This window comes from Oncorhynchus mykiss, chromosome 12 (genome assembly GCF_057628025.1).
Source record: "Oncorhynchus mykiss isolate SJ-2025 chromosome 12, ASM5762802v1, whole genome shotgun sequence".
Taxonomy (NCBI): domain Eukaryota; kingdom Metazoa; phylum Chordata; class Actinopteri; order Salmoniformes; family Salmonidae; genus Oncorhynchus; species Oncorhynchus mykiss.
In genome coordinates, this window is record NC_143033.1 from 17,077,711 (window position 1) to 17,095,111 (window position 17,401).

At 45.7% G+C, this 17,401-nt stretch overlaps 2 protein-coding genes across 6 annotated transcripts; one reads left to right on the forward strand and one right to left on the reverse strand.

The window, feature by feature from the left end:
- Positions 1-4,667: 4,667 nt before the first annotated feature.
- On the reverse strand, positions 4,668-9,793 carry mzt2b (mitotic spindle organizing protein 2B). Of its 2 annotated transcripts, XM_021622778.3 has the most exons (5): positions 9,524-9,707; positions 8,942-9,154; positions 8,524-8,690; positions 7,300-7,446; positions 4,668-5,920 (listed from the first exon to the last, which is right to left on the reverse strand). In XM_021622778.3, the coding sequence occupies exons 2-5, from the start codon at positions 9,133-9,135 to the stop codon at positions 5,763-5,765; spliced, it is 666 nt and encodes a 221-aa protein (XP_021478453.1). In that variant the 5' UTR covers positions 9,136-9,154; positions 9,524-9,707; the 3' UTR covers positions 4,668-5,762. The 2 variants fall into 2 exon arrangements, with proteins under 2 accessions (XP_021478453.1, XP_021478456.1); XM_021622781.3 differs by lacking the exon at positions 7,300-7,446 and having other exon boundaries at positions 9,524-9,793.
- On the forward strand, positions 9,674-17,319 carry LOC110537057 (E3 ubiquitin-protein ligase TRIM23). Of its 4 annotated transcripts, none has more exons than XM_090191466.1 (13): positions 9,674-9,823; positions 10,014-10,122; positions 10,919-11,081; positions 11,267-11,388; positions 11,862-12,140; positions 12,590-12,772; positions 13,043-13,258; positions 13,449-13,583; positions 13,686-13,815; positions 13,894-14,004; positions 14,696-14,820; positions 15,533-15,692; positions 15,730-17,319. In XM_090191466.1, the coding sequence occupies exons 2-13, from the start codon at positions 10,027-10,029 to the stop codon at positions 15,747-15,749; spliced, it is 1,740 nt and encodes a 579-aa protein (XP_090047592.1). In that variant the 5' UTR covers positions 9,674-9,823; positions 10,014-10,026; the 3' UTR covers positions 15,750-17,319. The 4 variants fall into 4 exon arrangements, with proteins under 4 accessions (XP_090047592.1, XP_090047591.1, XP_036792934.1 ...); XM_090191465.1 differs by having other exon boundaries at positions 9,744-9,823; positions 13,662-13,815; XM_036937039.2 differs by having other exon boundaries at positions 9,745-9,823; positions 13,662-13,815; positions 15,533-15,844.
- The last annotated feature ends 82 nt before the right edge of the window (positions 17,320-17,401 follow it).

A 17,401-nucleotide genomic window follows, 5' to 3' on the forward strand; every position in this document is an offset into this window, starting at 1 on the left:
TCTCATTGACAACACTTATGTGATCCCTTTGATAGCTTTTGAACAACTCTACTGCAGCTTTAATAAAGGCCCATAGTGACAGACATGAATTATTCTGGAATTCTATATAATATACACGCACATACATTCCTCACCATTTTGGCCATTAATTCTAGTGATGTGTTCCTGATAGATGGTCTGACTGTTCTCGGATAGGATCTCTATATGGTTATTCAGAACACACACATGCATAAGCCGCGCATACACACACGCACACACCCACCCCTCTCTAATCAAGGTCCCCTCCACACACATATCCCTCATGCCCATCCAGGCACCCCTGTCAGTCCCTCTCTTTTCCTCTCCTTCTCCACTTCTCCTGATCTTCCCTTTGTTAGTGTCCCTTTAAAAAAGCATGTTTTAATGGAAATGATTTTCAAAAGAACATTGAAGCCATAATGGAGAACGTCCTTCAGCAGCTGAGGTCTCCTTCTTCAATAGACAGAAAACTAAAGGAGGAGCCAGACAACATCTGTGACTTGCTGCCCGTCTGTCTGCCTGGCAGCCTGGTAACCATCGCCACCTAGTGGTTAGATAAGACAACTTAAGAGAAGGCTTTCCATCATGTCACATGCGCCGAATACAACAGGTATACCTTACAGGGAAATGCTTGCTTACAAGCCCTTACCTAACATTGCAGTTTTAAGAAAATATTTTCGAAAATAAACTAAAGTAAAACATAAAAAATAAAGAAAGCACTACAATAAAATATCAATAATGAGGCTATATACAGGGGGTACCGGTATTGAGTCAATGTGCGGGGGTACAGGTTAGTCAAGGAGTGTGTGTGATGTGTATGTGCCTTAGGACTAGGCTTCAGGGACGAATATTTAGGCATGCAGGGACACACACAGTCACACACAGACAACACACACACACACACACAAAATGACAAGTACACTGTCTGGGCAAGCGACAAAGAAAATACCAACTGCATACACAGCATTTGGATTTCAAACAATGTCATGCATACTATCTGTTCCCTATGAGTTATTATTTCTATCCTATTATTGAAATAATAATATCGTTGGTCTCTGTATGGGATCAAAATGAGGAGTACAGTGTCCACATTTATTGAGGTATATCTCCACAATGTAAATGAGAGAGAAAGAGAACGAGAAAGAGAGAGAGTGTGTGTGTGTGTGTGTGTGTGTGTGTGTGTGTGTGTGTGTGTGTGTGTGTGTGTGTGTGTGTGTGTGTGTGTGTGTGTGTGTGTGTGTGTGTGTGTGTGTGTGTGTGTGTGTGTGTGTGTGTGTGTGTGTGTGTGTGTGTGTGTGTGTGTGTGTGTGTGCGCGTGCATTCGAGCAGCTGAAGGAGAATGGGGGGTATTGTTTCAGTGTAAATAGTACTGATAACAAAACATCTCCTATTGTACTACATTGGCTCTGGCTTTCTCAAACATATGTTTGATACAAGGAATGGAGTCTCCCAACCCTTACTCACTGGTAGGAAGAAGACATTTGGGTAAGCAATAATAAAAGCTCAACCTTTTCCTTTATTACTACCACCTAGCCAATCATTTCAGATCAACACTAGTGCCTAGGGGGTAGGGGCTAGGGGGTAGTTTGTGGACGGGGCCTACTTCTCTTCCACCTGCTCCGGGTAGAATTTGTCCCTAAGGTACAGGTCTTGGATCAGCTTACCCTAACCTGAACCATTACAGGGAAAACCAGAAACTTGACTTTAGATCAACATCTAGAGGCTATTCCATCCCACTCCTAGTGGGGCACCAGCCTTATCCTCCTCCCTCTCTTTCACCCCTTCATCCCCTCCTCCGGCTGCATCCTTCTCTCCGTGGGCCCAGGTGGACTCAGGGTGGCTTAGGTCTGCAGTAATTTTCCCCCCGACTGGTTTTAATGTAAGGGGTAATGCGAGAGGAGACCGGCTCCGCACACACGCAGACGCACACCTCCCCCCTGCGGGAGTCTGGAGCAAGCCGCTGTCTGAACACACGCACACACACACCACAGCGGTGGACGTGGTCCTCACCCACCGCTGGGTCATTACCAGCATCCCTCCGTCCCCTTTATTTATTCCTCCTTCACTCCTGTTTACTCCCCTGAGCTTCTCCTCTCCTCCGCCCAGAACAGAGGCCTGTATCACTCCATCTCTCGGAGAGAGTCAGGGAGAGAAAGAGTGAGAGAGCAAGAGAGAACTAGAGAGGAGAGGGAGAGAGAGAGAGAGAGAGAGAGAGAGAGCGAGAGAGAGAGAGAGGGAGGGAGCAAGAAGAGAAGGAAGCAGCTGATACTATAGGAGCACCAACACAAACAGTGCTGTATATAAACACACAGGCCGGGGGCTCAGCGACTGACCTGCTGCTGCGTGGCAAGAAACACCTCAAATAATTTTCCACTTCTTTTCACCAAAACATCCCTTGTTTACCATGTGCGCTGTGCAAAAAAAAAGAACACTGGTTCTTTTGTAATTTATTTCCTTGCTGTTGTGGGAGAGAGCAGAGTAGAGGAGGAGCCCTCGTGGAACTGCAATAAATCACCTGCTTGTTCCCCCCAACTTTCCATCCCACCCATCCCCATTCTAGTGGAGGCTGGTGGGAGGAGCTACATGAGGACAGGCTCATTGTAATGGCTGGAATGGAATAGATGGAAATGAGTCAAACATGTGGTTTCCATATGTCTGATGTGTTTGATAACTTTCCAAATATTCCATTCCAGCCATCACAATGAGCCACTCCTCCTACAGCTCCTCCCACAAGCCTCCTCTGCACCAGCCTCTTGTTGGTTCCCAGGCCCTAACCCCCCTCCCTTCATCACATACTGATGGATGTACCCCTATCCTACTCCCCCTCGTCATTGCTGGCTGGGGCGGGGTATTCGTTTCAACCTATGAAGAAAGCACATTAAGAGAGGGGTATTTGATTTGGAATTTTAAGGCCCATTTTAGGTATATTCAAAAAAATACAGCTAAAAAATAATTTGATAAAACATTTAATTTGGCCTTACTGCTATTAGCCCATAGAAACACATTGAATAACAGATTCATACATGGAGCACTAAACTACTTCCATATATACTTCAATGAACCATTTTAACTGTACCTGCTACCTACAGATGCTGCAACATCTCAGAGCATTTCCTATTATTCTGTACGTTGCATAGATCTGAGACATGCCAAAGAGCCACACAGTGGAGGTGCCATAATACCCATAAAACCTAGCGGTCAAACAAGAAAATGGTTCCAATAGTTTTTCCATAATTAATTTTTCCGATAGGGGATTTTTAGAAACACTTAAAATAAGGTCTGTGTTTCGTACAGGCTCAGCCTGGCATGGCATTTTCAAAACCATGTAAATAAAGTTGACATCATGCAAAACTAGAAATTCCTGCAAACTCCTGCACGTCATCTCTAGCTGACACCTTTGATAACAGTTATTGTGGCAATATAAAACTTGCACAAGACAGTTCGCAGAATGTAGACGATATATTAATTTCTACATTTAGCTAACATTAGATAGTTAATCCAGAGATTCTTACCTTTGCCTCAATTTGTCAGTCTGATCCAGATCATCATGGCATTTGTAGTCCTTTATGATAGCCACATTATCAGCTAATTTGTATGCAAATATTATGATAAAAGTCACCTTGTCCTAAAGAGATTTACACAGTTGTCAAAAAAGGGTAAGCCTACACAAAACACAGCCCCTATTTGAAATGTTTCTTAAATCCCCTATGGGGTAAAATGTATGGTGGAAAAGATTGGAACCATTTCCGTTTGATCTCTAGGTTTTATGACTGTATGCGGTGGATTAACACCAGATATATATCTCTAGTTTAAACAAACTGATTTTTATGGGGATTTTTAATTATGATAATTAGATTTCCGCAGGTGCGCGGACATCGACTCTAGGGGTCTTACACACACACACACACACTCTTATAAGAACGTGCACACAAGTGTCCCTGAAACGCAAATACGTGTAAACAAACAAACACTACTTCCTTATACACAGACAAAATGTAGATTCAAAGTAATGGTCACTGTAAAGTTGGATAAAAGGCAAATGCTACAGAACGTAGAATATAATTGTCATGTAAAATATGGAATCGTGTTGGCCACACATTGGGCCACAACATGTGCAATGTTCTGAATGTTTCATCTCATTGAATACATCCGAGAGCTACATGATATGCTTAGTGTGTGTGTGTGTGTGTAGGGGGGTTTACATTTTGGATTATATTTTTTAAACCTTTATTTAATTAGGCAAGTCAATTAACAACTCATTCTTATTTACAATGAATGCCTAACCCGGCCAAACCCTAACCGAGATGACACTGGGCCAAATGTGCATCGCCCTATGGGACTTCCAGTCTCGGCCGGTTGTGAATCAGCCTAGGATCAAACCAGGGTCTGTAGTGATGCCTCTAGCACTGAGCTGCTGTGCCGTAGACCGCTGCGCCACTCGGGATTTGGTGTAAGATTGCTGGCAGGCACACCCCATGTGCCTTCAGTTCCCCCTATAGGCCAAAGAAACCAGACACATCTCAGTAAATGTTTGAGTCTGTCCCTGAGAGAAGACAATACATTGTCACATCACACCACATCACACAGCCGTTTAGGGAGAGACCATGACACCACATACCTTACAGGCCCAACTCATTGAACAGACAATGTTGCACTGGCGAAAAGTCTTTATTGGAGTCAAATAGACGATGAACAGTACACATTTCAAACAGAAATAATCTTTGTCCTGTATACAAGATTCACTGGAGAATGTCAGAACCAGGAACCTGAATAGATATATATAGTGCATATAACATATCTATTCAGTATTTACAGACAGGGAGAGATAAAGGAAGAGGACAACTTTAGAATATCAGTGGTATGAATACGAAAATGATTGAATTTGAACCAATGCTATACGATGAGGCATTGTCCCAGAGAGGTGACCTGTACAGTGCATCGTTCTGTCTCTTCCCAGCTGTAGCATCACAGTAGACCGAACATCACATTTTACTCACCATCTCCTAGGTACACACATGACACAGTAGACTGGTGGACAGAGAAAAGAACACGCAGTAGCTTGTTATTTGTATTTTGACAACATTTTGGGACAAGCATGTGCAGCATTAACAGCTGCCTCTTCACTCACTTTCTCCTCGTGGGTATCAGGCAGAATACAACAGCAGTCCGTTGTGTTGGACAAGAGAGGCAACAGAATTGGCTGTACTCTAGTAACTCCCGCTAAGCCAAAGGAAATTACAACAAAAGACCCAGTATTGTGTTGGATTTCAGCATGGTAAACAAAGAGGACCTCTATACAAGGTGTCCCCAAAAGTGGTATTTTTTTATGGTACTGTACTAAGAACTGTTTCGGTCAACCCTTATCCTCAACCCAACCATGATACGCTAACATATCCCAATGGACTCTGGACCCAAAGAGGCACATCTCCCAGCCTTTTGGCAGGTTGAAAATCAGCACTGGTGACTAAGAGGTAAGCATTAGAGGTCACACTGATTCTGACTTTCAGAAACAAGGTTCATCCTCTACTGATCTGACGTGGAAGCATATGAAAGGTGAAAGCAACATGGGGGACTAGGTTCATACCTTCACTAAAACAACTGTCTTATGTTAATTTATCTTAATTCAACCGCGGAGGAGAGGAGATTAATTAGCCGTTAATGTAGATGAAGGAAAGAAGACGAGGAGAGGAAGCAACTTAAGACTTGTGAGGTGCCCCATCAGTCATCCCTCCTTCCTGTGGGGTCTAGTTGGTGGTAGTTGGGGTGACCTGTGAGGAGGAGCTGCTGCTTCCAGAGCTCTTGGTGGTCTTCTGCCCCCTGGTGGCGCTGGGCTGGCGTGGCACCCTCTGGCTGGAACCCTCTCTGCTCTTCTCCCCGTGGCCAGCACCCGTTTTACTACGCACTGCAAAAACAAAGAGACGGGTGAGAGGGATGGTTTGCAGTGTGTGTGTGTGTGTGTGTGTGTAGCTGTCATGCAAGGCAAAATGGCTGTGTTTGGGGTGGGATAATAACATGCAGATGAGCATGTTCAGATGAGAGACCAATGAGACACTTATGAGAGCATGACAGACAGCAATGAAGATGGAACACTTTATTCAGTCTAGACTCTTCCTAAATCGCCCTATGGGGAAAATGTCCACCCCCTCAAGCAGGTGTATCAAATTCAAAACCATGCAGTCAAAAACTTTTTGTCAAATATAGTGCTGCAGTCTACATGAGTAGAGAAAACACAAAAACAGCAAGATGAGGTTAACGAACATACGCACATACACTCAGAGTCCAGTTTATTAGGTACACCTATTTAGTACCGGGTCGGACCCCTCTTTATCTCCAGAACAGCCAGAATTCTTTGGGCCATGGAAATGTTGCTCAATTGGTATCAAGGGACCTAACGTGTGCCAGGAAAACATTCCCCACACCATTACACCACCAGTCTGTACTGTTGACACCAGGCAGGATGGGGCCATGGACTCATGTTGCTTACGCCAAATCCTGACTCTGCCATCAGCATGACGCAACAGGAGCCAGGATTCGTCGGTCCAGGCAATGCTTTTCCACTCCTCAATTGTCCAGTGTTGGGGATCATATGCCCACTGGAGCCACTTTTTGTTTTAGCTGATAGGAGTGGAACCCAGTGTGGTCGTCTGCTGCAATAGCTCATCCGTGAAAGGACAGACATGTTTTGTGTTCCAAGATACCGTTCTGCACACCACTGTTGTACTGCTCTGTTATTTTCCTGTTTGTGGCTCACCTGTTAGCTTGCACAACTATTGACATTCTCCTTCGACTTCTCATTAATAAGCTGTTTTCACCCACAGGACTGCTGCTGATTGGATGGTTTTTGTTTGCTGCACTATTCTCGGTAAAGCCTAGACTGTTGTGTGTGAGATACTTGAAACGGTGTGTCTGGCACTGACGATCATGCCACGCTCAAAGTCGCTGAGGTCACTAGTTTTAGCCATTTTAATATTCAATCGAACAGTAACTGAATGTCTCGATGCCTGTCTGCCTGCTTTATATAGCAAGCCACGGCCACGTGACTCCCTGTCTGTAGGAGCAACCCATTTTCATGAACAGGGCGGTGTACCTAATACACTGAGTATACCTGAGTCCACACGCACACACACTGTGAAGCTCCTACACACTCTACAAGTAAACTCAGTGCACAAGGTGAAGACATTGAAGTACTGGAGCCGGACGGGCAAAAAAACTGAGAGGTTCAAAGTTTCTGGAGAGAGATGGAGGGATAGAGGGAAGAAAATGAGTGAGTGAAAAGGGGACCTTGAGAGTGAGGAGAGGAGGTGTCGTAGACCATCTTAGAGTTGACCCTGGTGGGCCTGGGGCCAGCAGAGGAGGAGGTGGTGGAGGAGGTGAGGGGAGGTGCAGGGGGCTTAAAGCTTTTAGTGCCAGACACAACAGAGTCCTCTTCTTCAGCAGCGAGATAGATATGCACACAGAGTGTTTGTGCATACACACCACAAGTACACAGAAACACACATAGAGAAGAATTGGAGAGGAGTTAGAGTGCAAACTGAAATATACAGGTAACATTGTAAAGTTAGTTTTTGACTGGAGGCCAATGTATCCTATTCTCTTCTCCATTCATTTATATTCAGCTGGCTGGCCAAGGCCACAGTGGAGTGAAGTGGAGAAGACAATAGCAGCAATGTGTTAGTTAGTGAGGGGAATAGGAGACATTGGAAGATTAGGTGTAGAGACTCTGGGGAAGTGAAAGGGGGGAATATCCTGTCTGAGCAGGATACAAGGGTTTAAGCAGAAGGCTGCAAAGCAAGCAAAGCAACAGAAAGATATTTATATTTTCTATTCCACCTAAATAATAAAAACAATAATTATCTGTCCTTACCCGACAGAAAGACACACAGGTATGGTTATGGTACGGTAAAGTCTCCTGTGGCTCTCCTTCCAAATCTTGTTGACTAAACTAGCGGAAGTCTGGAGAACTTTAGTATTGGTTTTTGCATTACAATGGGAGCGCTGGCATTCAACGCTCACATTTGATTGGCTTTGAGTAGAAATGACATTTCCCCTCGGGAGAGGTATTTCGCTGTGTCTCGCTTTTCCTACTTCGTCAGACAACGTTTTAGTAAGCTATACAACGTTAGTTTTGAATCTAGGTTGCAAGTCTGAACATTTTTCAGAAACACAACTTCTGTTTGGAGCACCATCCACGCTAAATATTTAATTGGTTTGATAAGTGGAAAACATAACACTAGTTTATATCTTGACTCCACCACATTCCACCCTTTTTTTATCATCTTCATAAAGGGAAATTCCCAAGGATTTCTAACATAACTTCTGAGGCTATAGAAACATTAACGCTCTTCCCTGTCTGTCCCTACCCGAGAGACATGTACTGTTATGTAGAAGAAACAATGAGCTATATAGTCTGGCTGGGCTACCAATGAGAAAGCAGTATTGTTTTGCGGAACAGAAAACCACAACCCCTCTTTAGCCCTCTCACCACCTGATCCAGACCCTACTGACCTCTGGGTTCTGTAGGGGCTGTGGTGGTAGTGGTGGTGTTGGGGTAGGAGGCGGTGGAGGAGTCTCCCATGGAGGTGTCAGCTATCCTCTGGCCAGCACACATTGCCTTCAGGGTCTGGAACACAGCCAGTGGAGCCACATTCATCTTCAACAGGTCCACAATGATCCTACAGGAGAGGACAAGTATTAAACTAAGAATACAGTGTACGCGCTCTCTCTCACACACACACACAAAATCAGTCAGTGTACTGGCCTGATCAATGCATTAGTCCGAGTCTAAGTCTGTCGTATAAGATGGGTTAAAAATACCAGCTTAGAATAACACAGGGGATTGTGTGTTCAGATCAGAGGAAAAGGAGAGGATTGATGAGTAAAGGAAGCCAAGTTAGACTATTGAGATGCCCCCTCTCAGACGTACTTGAAGACCTCCTGGTCCATGGCGATGCCTGCGGCCTGCGTCAACTCAAATAGCTCACTCTCCTCGGCGTTGAGGATCTTCTTCTTCTTCATGGCATACTTGGTGACGTTGCCGCTGACCGTCACGCCCATGGCAGGGGAGTCTGGGGCCGTGGGGAGGGGCCCGGGGGCGGACTGCTGCTGAGAGTGAGACATGACGGGTCACTTCAGTCACCTGGGGGCCAAGAGAGAGGGAGGAGATCAGTATGAAGGCATCTTATTAGCAATTCAATCAACAACAACAAAAATGTCATGCATTTTCTCCATTGTTTACATTTTTTTAATGAGTCCACTAATTGGTGGTATGTACGTCTCTAGTACCATACAACATTTCAATGTAATTTTAGCAACTTCGTCAGCTAGCTAGCAATCTATGTTCGTTTGGCAAGAATTGTGAATGTGGCTACGAAACGTAGCTAACCTCGCTATCTAACTAACTTAGCCCTCCCTATACGGCGCCGTGCTTCCACTCGTGGGAATGCGCGGCGTCCGCCTGCCAATACCTCAACTCTGATAACATTATTGCACATGAAAAGCTTCTTACCTCAGCACTAAGTGGGGGTAGAGGTTATTGACTTAGTGTGGTACTTATTTAGGGGGAATGATCAGGCTGTTTGCCCTGACGGTTGTCATTCGTGTTGTTCAAAACATAGGCGCGGAATAATTACGTCACAGTTTAAAAAAAAAGGAAAGTGCGTAAGTGTTGCAGAAAAACGCAAGAGGGCGTTAAAATCTAAAAACCTCAGAACCGACGCGAAAATCTAAAAACCTCAGAACCGACGCGAACAGCTAACGGACTCTTCCATGTCCATATAAGGGGTCATGGATAGTCGCCAGTTTCATTGTAGCTTACATTTTTTGTATATATATATATATATATATAACTGAAACGTATTTCCTAATTCTTATAGATCCAACACAAAATAAGCACCAAAGTTACATTTTATAGTTCTATTTTGTCAAATTAAATTTGTGGCCTACAGATATTCGGCATATGCATTTTCGAATCCACTCTAACTGTGTAAATGGTTTAGTCCTAGGTCTAGGATGGCCGCTGCTGTGGGTGTAAACAAGCAGGGGACCGCAGCAACGATGGATGTCTGTGTTCGGCACGTCAGGGGGGCCACAAGCAGCACCGTGAAGGTTGGTTGAATACTTGCACGTCTAAATAAGCATATAAACAACGTTTGAAGGCGATACGCCGTTTGCTCAAATTCCTGACCAGGGCGCTCGGATCGGGGGAACTCTCAATTCTGCTGTTTTGCGGCCGGGCCGTAAACCCATTGTCAAACGATCGGCCTGAATTTGTGTGTGTGTCTGCGTAGACAATAGACATGCAATCCACAAGATTACAGACAGAATCACCATCTGGGTTAAGTGCCATGATCACAGCTTTTTGTATCAACCATGCAACTGCATCAGCTAACTCCACCTCTCATTAACAGCATAGCATGCTAATGTTAAGGCGCTAATCCGCTAGCTATAGCTGATACACAGTCTAACATTTGTTAACTTGCTACTTCTTTGTGTAGAACATTGTGTGCCATCTGAAAAGTCACTAGCTGTGTGCAGTTAATTCAGGAATCACCCTCAAAACAAATGTAACACCTTCATACAATTGTGCGGTTTTGCATGACAACTTCAATGAAATTGAGATTTCGCAGGCAGGCTAGTGTTGTCGCACTAGCTAGCTACGCACTTTAATAACAAACCACCATGTGTAGTTCGCTGTGTGACTTTTCGTCAACACTACACTAACCAAATGAGTTCCATGAGAAGCCAGATGAATTTGCCTACAGGAAACATGACGCAGACACCATCTCAGTCCATGCAGAAATAAGTCAATTTTGAATTGATATGCAATGACAAGGGGTCCATCTAAGTAAACTCAACCTATGTGTGTGGTTGACTCGACCTGTATGTGTGTTGTTGTCCCCAGGTGTTGGAGTGTGGGGTGTGTGAAGATGTCTTCTCTCTCCAGGGGGACAAGGTCCCCCGGCTGCTGCTCTGTGGTCACACAGTCTGTCATGACTGTCTGACCCGGCTGCCCCTGCATGGTAGAGCCATCCGCTGCCCCTTCGACAGACAGGTCACAGAGCTGGGTGAGTTCCGTAGAATTTAGTTTCTATACAGGCCAATTGTGTTCCTGTGTCAGTGAGCGTGATGTAACATCCATCACAATATAAGGTCTCACTTGTTTACTTGTAAGCTTTTAGTCCATCGCCTCTGGGAAATGTGTGAATGATTTGATGATGAATGAATGCTTTTTATTGACTGTGTCTTCCAGGGGACTCTGGTGTGTGGGGTCTGAAGAAGAACTTTGCCCTGCTGGAGCTTCTGGAGAGGCTGCAGAATGGAGCGTCCAGCCAGTTGAGCATGGCAGAGGACGCCCTAACAGGCATGGGAGAGGTAGGCAGTAGTTATCCCCACCCTGGGTTCCCATCTTGAGGTAGGCAGTAGTTACCCCCACCCTGGGTTCCCATCTTGAGGTAGGCAGTAGTTACCCCCACCCTGGGTTCCCATCTTGAGGTAGGCAGTAGTTACCCCCACCCTGGGTTCCCATCTTGAGGTAGGCAGTAGTTACCCCCACCCTGGGTTCCCATATTGAGGTAGGCAGTAGTTACCCCCACCCTGGGTTCCCATCTTGAGGTAGGCAGTAGTTACCCCCACCCTGGGTTCCCATCTTGAGGTAGGCAGTAGTTACCCCCACCCTGGGTTCCCGTCTTTCATCTGCAATTATCTGAAAACACATAAAGGATAGGTTAAAGCTATATGGGAATTGGCTTTGATCTGCCTAGTTCTTTAACATCCATCCAATTCTCAAGGACACTTAATGACAACGACACATGAAATGTAACACTATCGTATGTTCTCCCCTCCAGTCAATAATCCGCTGTGACGAGGACGAGAGCCACACGGCGTCTATGTACTGCACGGTGTGTGCCACCCACCTGTGTGCCGACTGCTCCCAGCTCACCCACTCCACCCGCACCCTGGCCAAGCACCGGCAGGTACCCCTGGCAGACAAGCCCCACGAGAAGACACTATGCCCGCAGCACCAGGTCCACGCCATCGAGTTCGTCTGTCAGGAGGAGCTCTGCCAGCCTGGGCCGCTCATGTGCTGCGTGTGCAAAGAGTACGGCAAGCACCAGGGACACAAGGTACGGAAGGCAGAGAAGGACGAGTCAGCTGGGAGTAGCTTCACTGGTTGCTGTATTTATTTATTGACTGACTGACAGGTCAATCACTGAAGCAACGTTCCTAGCAGCACTAGAGACCACAAGCAAATCAGAATAGCTAAATGAATGGTCACTTGTCGTTGTACTGGTTGGTAGTTCAGCTGGTGTGATTTAGAGCTGTGACGATCCCAGTATCGCAATATTTTGTCCATGGCAAAAATAGAAAGCAGACCAAACTCTTTGGTCCTTTAAAAATCTGCTGAATGTAAAATATTGTGTGCTATACTGTAGCTAAATAAATAAAAGTGACTCTGGATGACATTAGGGCTGTTTTCATAAAGAAGTTGAATACGCTTCGTGTTTTGTTTCCTTGCCACGATACTAATGAGGATTGTGTTAATTTCTCCTTGCTGATTGCTTCCTTCCTGTAGCATGCAGTTCTGGAGGCAGAAGCCAATCAGATCCGTGCGTCTATCCTAGACATGGCCCACTGTATCCGGACGTTCACAGAGGAGGTGTCGGAATATTCCCGGAAGCTGGTTGGGATCGTACAGCAGATTGAGGGAGGAGAACGGATAGTGGAGGATGGCATCGGCATGGCACACACCGAGCATGTAAGAACAGCTGGCTGTGGATAACAACTTTTTGCATACTAAACAACCGATTGACTTTAGATTTCAAAGTGGATAGATAGGCTATTCAAATGTAATTGAGGTATAACTGTTATAAAGCAGTTACTGTATTTACAAATTAGGTCCTGGGAAACATTGTATTTCCTTCCAAAAAGTCATAACATTGCTTATGGTTTATCATAGTGTATATTTCATGATGCAGTGTGTAATCTGTGTATTCCTGATGGACTGTCGTCTGTGTGTATTCGCCAGGTCCCAGGCACGGCAGAGAGCGCACGGTCCTGCGTACGGGCCTACTTCGCCGACCTCCACGAGACGCTGTGCAGACAGGAGGAGATGGCGCTCAGTGTAGTGGACGCACATGTCAGGGAAAGGCTCATTTGGCTCCGGCAACAGCAGGAAGACATGACCATCCTACTGTCCCAGGTCTCCACAGCCTGCCTGCACTGCGAGAAGACACTGCAGCAGGTAGGAGCCAAATGGGCCACTGGTGGGGATAACATCTCTAGAGCACACTGTAGGAATGTCATCTCTGCTCTCACTGGATGGTGCCCTCTTTTTCAATAAGAACCACTAAGGACTTTTGCATGGTCTGAAATCAGATAGGAAAATCACATTTACAAATGAAGACTGATGTCTTCCCTGTCTCTCTCTGTAGGATGACTGCAGAGTGGTCCTGGCCAAGCAGGAGATCAACAGACTGTTGGAGACTCTGCAGAAACAGCAGCAGCAGTTCACTGAGCTGGCCGACCACATCCAGCTTGACGCCGGTATCCCCGTCACCTTCACCAAGGTACAGCACTCTGCTCTACTCTGTAGGACTACAGAACGTCATACACTCCATTGAAAAACAATTAGTAACTTCATTTAGACTACATTGTTTTCCCTGTTCCAGGACAACCGGGTCCACATCGGCCCTAAGATGGAGATCCGGGTGGTGACCCTGGGACTGGATAGTGCAGGGAAAACCACCATCCTCTTCAAGCTGAAACAGGACGAGTTTATGCAGCCCATCCCTACCATAGGTAAACCCACAACAGTGTCAGTCATTAAAATGTACCTGAATTGAATAGCCACTAGCCACTCCTCCTTGTCATCTGTAGGTTTTAATGTGGAGACAGTGGAGTATAAGAATCTCAAGTTCACCATCTGGGACGTTGGTGGGAAACATAAGCTACGGCCTCTATGGAAGCACTATTACCTGAACACACAAGGTATCTGTTTACCTCTTTCTTTCATATTACCTGCTTCCCTAACATGTACTGTATACTAAACATTAGGAACACCTTCCTACTATTGAGTTGCCCTCAGAACTCAGAACAGCCTCAATTCGCCGGGGCATGGACTCTACAAGGTGTCAACTGTTCCACAGGGATGCTGGCCCAGGTTGACTACGATGCTTCCCACAGTTGTTTCAAGTTGGCTGGGTGTCCTTTGGGTGACAGACAATTGATACACATGGGAAACCGTTGAGTGTGAAAAACTCAGCAGCTTTGCGGTTCTTGACACAAACCGGAGCGCCTGACACCTACTACCATACCCCATTCAAAGGCACTTACATATTTTGTCTTGCCCATTCACCCTCTGAATGACACATACAAACAATCCATGTCTCAATTCTATCAAGGCTTAAAAATCCTTCTTTAACCCGTCTCCTCCCCTTCATCTAGACTGATTGAAGTGGATTTAAAAGGTGACACCAGTAATTGATCACAGCTTTCACCTGGATTCACCTGGTCAGTCTCTCATGGAAAGAGCAGGTGTTCCTAATGTTTTGTACACTCGTTGTATATCAATAACTTTGACAAATGTACTGATTTTGAAAAGAGAATTGTAAAGTGTTATAAGGATGATTTGGGTGAAGAGGGCCCTGACTTATTTTTTCTGTCTCCTTTCGCTCTTCAGCGGTGGTGTTTGTGATTGACAGCTGTCACAGGGATAGGCTGATGGAGGCCCACAGTGAACTGGCCAAACTTCTGACAGAGAAGGAGCTGAGAGACGCCCTGCTGCTCATCTTCGCCAACAAACAGGTACGCACACACACCACCCCTTGGTCCAAGAAACAGGTATTCACACACACACGACCCCTTGGTCCAAGAAACAGGTATTCACACACACACACGACCCCTTGGTCCAAGAAACAGGTATTCACACACAAACGACCCCTTGGTCCAAGAAACAGGTATTCACACACACACACGACCCTTTGGTCCAAGAAACAGGTATTCACACACACACGACCCCTTGGTCCAAGAAACAGGTATTCACACACACACGACCCCTTGGTCCAAGAAACAGGTATTCACACACACACGACCCCTTGGTCCAAGAAACAGGTATTCACACACACACGACCCCTTGGTCCAAGAAACAGGTATTCACACACACACGACCCTTTGGTCCAAGAAGCACATTGATTAATTAGCCCAGGGGGTTAGTGTCTGAGCTTACTAGGTGAAAAATCTGTGTCTGAGCAAGGCACTTTTATTTTTACATGTTTTTTATTTAAACCTTTATTTAACGAGGCAAGTCAGTTAAGAACAAATATTTCAATGACGGCCTAGGAACAGTGTAGTGCCTTGTTCAGGGGCAACCTTTTGGTTACCAGTCCAACGCACTAACCACTAGGCTACCTACCGCCCCTAACTGCTCCTGTAAGTAGCTCGGGATAAGAGTGTCTGTTAAATGACTCAAATGTTGATTGGCTGACGTGACCATTGACTCGTTTATCCTCACCTGCAGGATGTCCCTGGGGCTGTGTCGGTGGAGGAGATGACGGAGCTGCTGAGTCTCCATAAGCTGTGCTGTGGGAGGAGCTGGCACATCCAGGGATGTGACGCCCGCAGTGGCATGGGGCTCCACGAGGGCCTGGACTGGCTGTCCCGACAGCTGGTGGCTGCAGGTGTACTGGACGTGGCCTAGACCTCCCCTTGCTGCAGGTGTACTGGACGTGGCCTAGACCTCCCCTTGCTGCAGGTGTACTGGACGTGACCTAGACCTCCCCTTGCTGCAGGTGTACTGGACGTGGCCTAGACCTCCCCTGATGACTGACTTCTGTTACCAAGTAAAAACCCCTTACCATAGATCCCAGAACAATCTTCTTAAACCATCCACACCATAAAGACCTGTCCACCATAGACCTGCACCAGTCACATCTACCTAAACCTTTTACCTGATGATTGGCTTATGGTAGACCCAGTCTAACCCATACCCTAAAGACCAGTCCTACCAAAGTCTCATCCCATACCTTTCACCCCATACTAAGGCCCTAGCCCTACATTTCACCCCATACTAAGGCACTAGCCCTACCTTTCACCCCATACTAAGGCCCTAGCCCTACCTTTCACCCCATACTAAGGCCCTAGCCCTACATTTCACCCCATACTAAGGCACTAGCCCTACCTTTCACCCCATACTAAGGCCCCTAGCCCTACCTTTCACCCCATACTAAGGCCCTAGCCATACCTTTCACCCCATACTAAGGCCCTACCTTTCACCCCATACTAAGGCCCTAGCCCTACCTTTCACCCCATACTAAGGCCCTAGCCCTACATTTCACCCCATACTAAGGCCCTAGTCTTTCACCCCATACCAAGGCCCTAGTCTAAGGCCTTAGCCCTACATCCCATAGCCGTTCTACCCTTCTCACCCCTAACCTGCAGATAAGCTTCTTACCCACAGCCAGTGAAGCCATCATTAGTCGTAATGCTTTGTACTCTGCTCTATCCTGGGTATGCTAACAGGGCCAGGTTATAGGGATTCCCTCAAGCTTACTAAACTAACTGCTTATAAGACTACATATTGCCTCAATGCAGATCAGATGAGATTCAGTTCATGGCGAAACTCCATGTTGTAGATTTTCTTCATTGGTACCAATGCACTTGACTTGTGATGATTTCATGTAATGCAGCATCAGGTCTTGAAATGACACCGGTAGTGGGCTGAGTTCAGCTATTATTGACATTGGTTAAATAGTGCAGTTGAGTGAAAAAGCTATTTATGTTGGGTGGGTGGGTAGGGGATATTGTAGTAGCTGTGGTGGGAAATATCTAAAGTGTTATATGAAATCTTTCTCCCACCTGTTTTGTGGAGTGTCTTGCATGCAGAATTCATTGGATGCACTTTTCTGCCGCTTCAATACATCTGGGTTGTGCTCATGAGGGTGCAACGATTGACTAGACATGATTCCTTCATCTAATTGACAGAGGATGATCTACACACTATATTTCTAAACGTTCCAGAATGTTGTGCCCTACAGAGTGTGATACTGGCTTCTTTTGAAACCAGGACCCCTGGTTTGAATTTTTTTCATCACAACCTGTGATGGTCTTCTGTTTTAGCCCATCTGTCTGGAGTGCTGATTGTTACATTCTACATTAATGTTACCTACATGTAGATGTGAAACATTAACCAAACACCTTTCAACTCCTGTTATTGTATGGAGGAACCATCCTTTGGTTTGAATTCACTTTCCTCATTGCTATGTAATGTTACAAATTCTATGTAGAAATAAAATGCATGTGTGAAGAGCCCTCTGTTAAAGCATCTCAGATTCTGACAGGAGTTAAAACATTTAGAAGCACAGTGCACATCCACACGTTACTCGTGGAT

Coding starts and splice junctions, on each gene's coding strand:
- mzt2b (XM_021622778.3), bottom strand. CDS start 9,135: ATGTCTCACTCTCAGCAGCAGTCCGCCCCCGGGCCCCTCCCCACGGCC. Junction 7,447..8,523: donor AGCCCCTACAGAACCCAGAG/GTCAGTAGGGTC, acceptor TCGCTGCTGAAG/AAGAGGACTCTGTTGTGTCT. Junction 5,921..7,299: donor CTCCTCTCCTCACTCTCAAG/GTCCCCTTTTCA, acceptor TTGTTTTTGCAG/TGCGTAGTAAAACGGGTGCT.
- LOC110537057 (XM_090191465.1), top strand. CDS start 10,027: ATGGCCGCTGCTGTGGGTGTAAACAAGCAGGGGACCGCAGCAACGATG. Junction 11,082..11,266: donor CAGACAGGTCACAGAGCTGG/GTGAGTTCCGTA, acceptor TGTGTCTTCCAG/GGGACTCTGGTGTGTGGGGT. Junction 12,141..12,589: donor GCAAGCACCAGGGACACAAG/GTACGGAAGGCA, acceptor TCCTTCCTGTAG/CATGCAGTTCTGGAGGCAGA.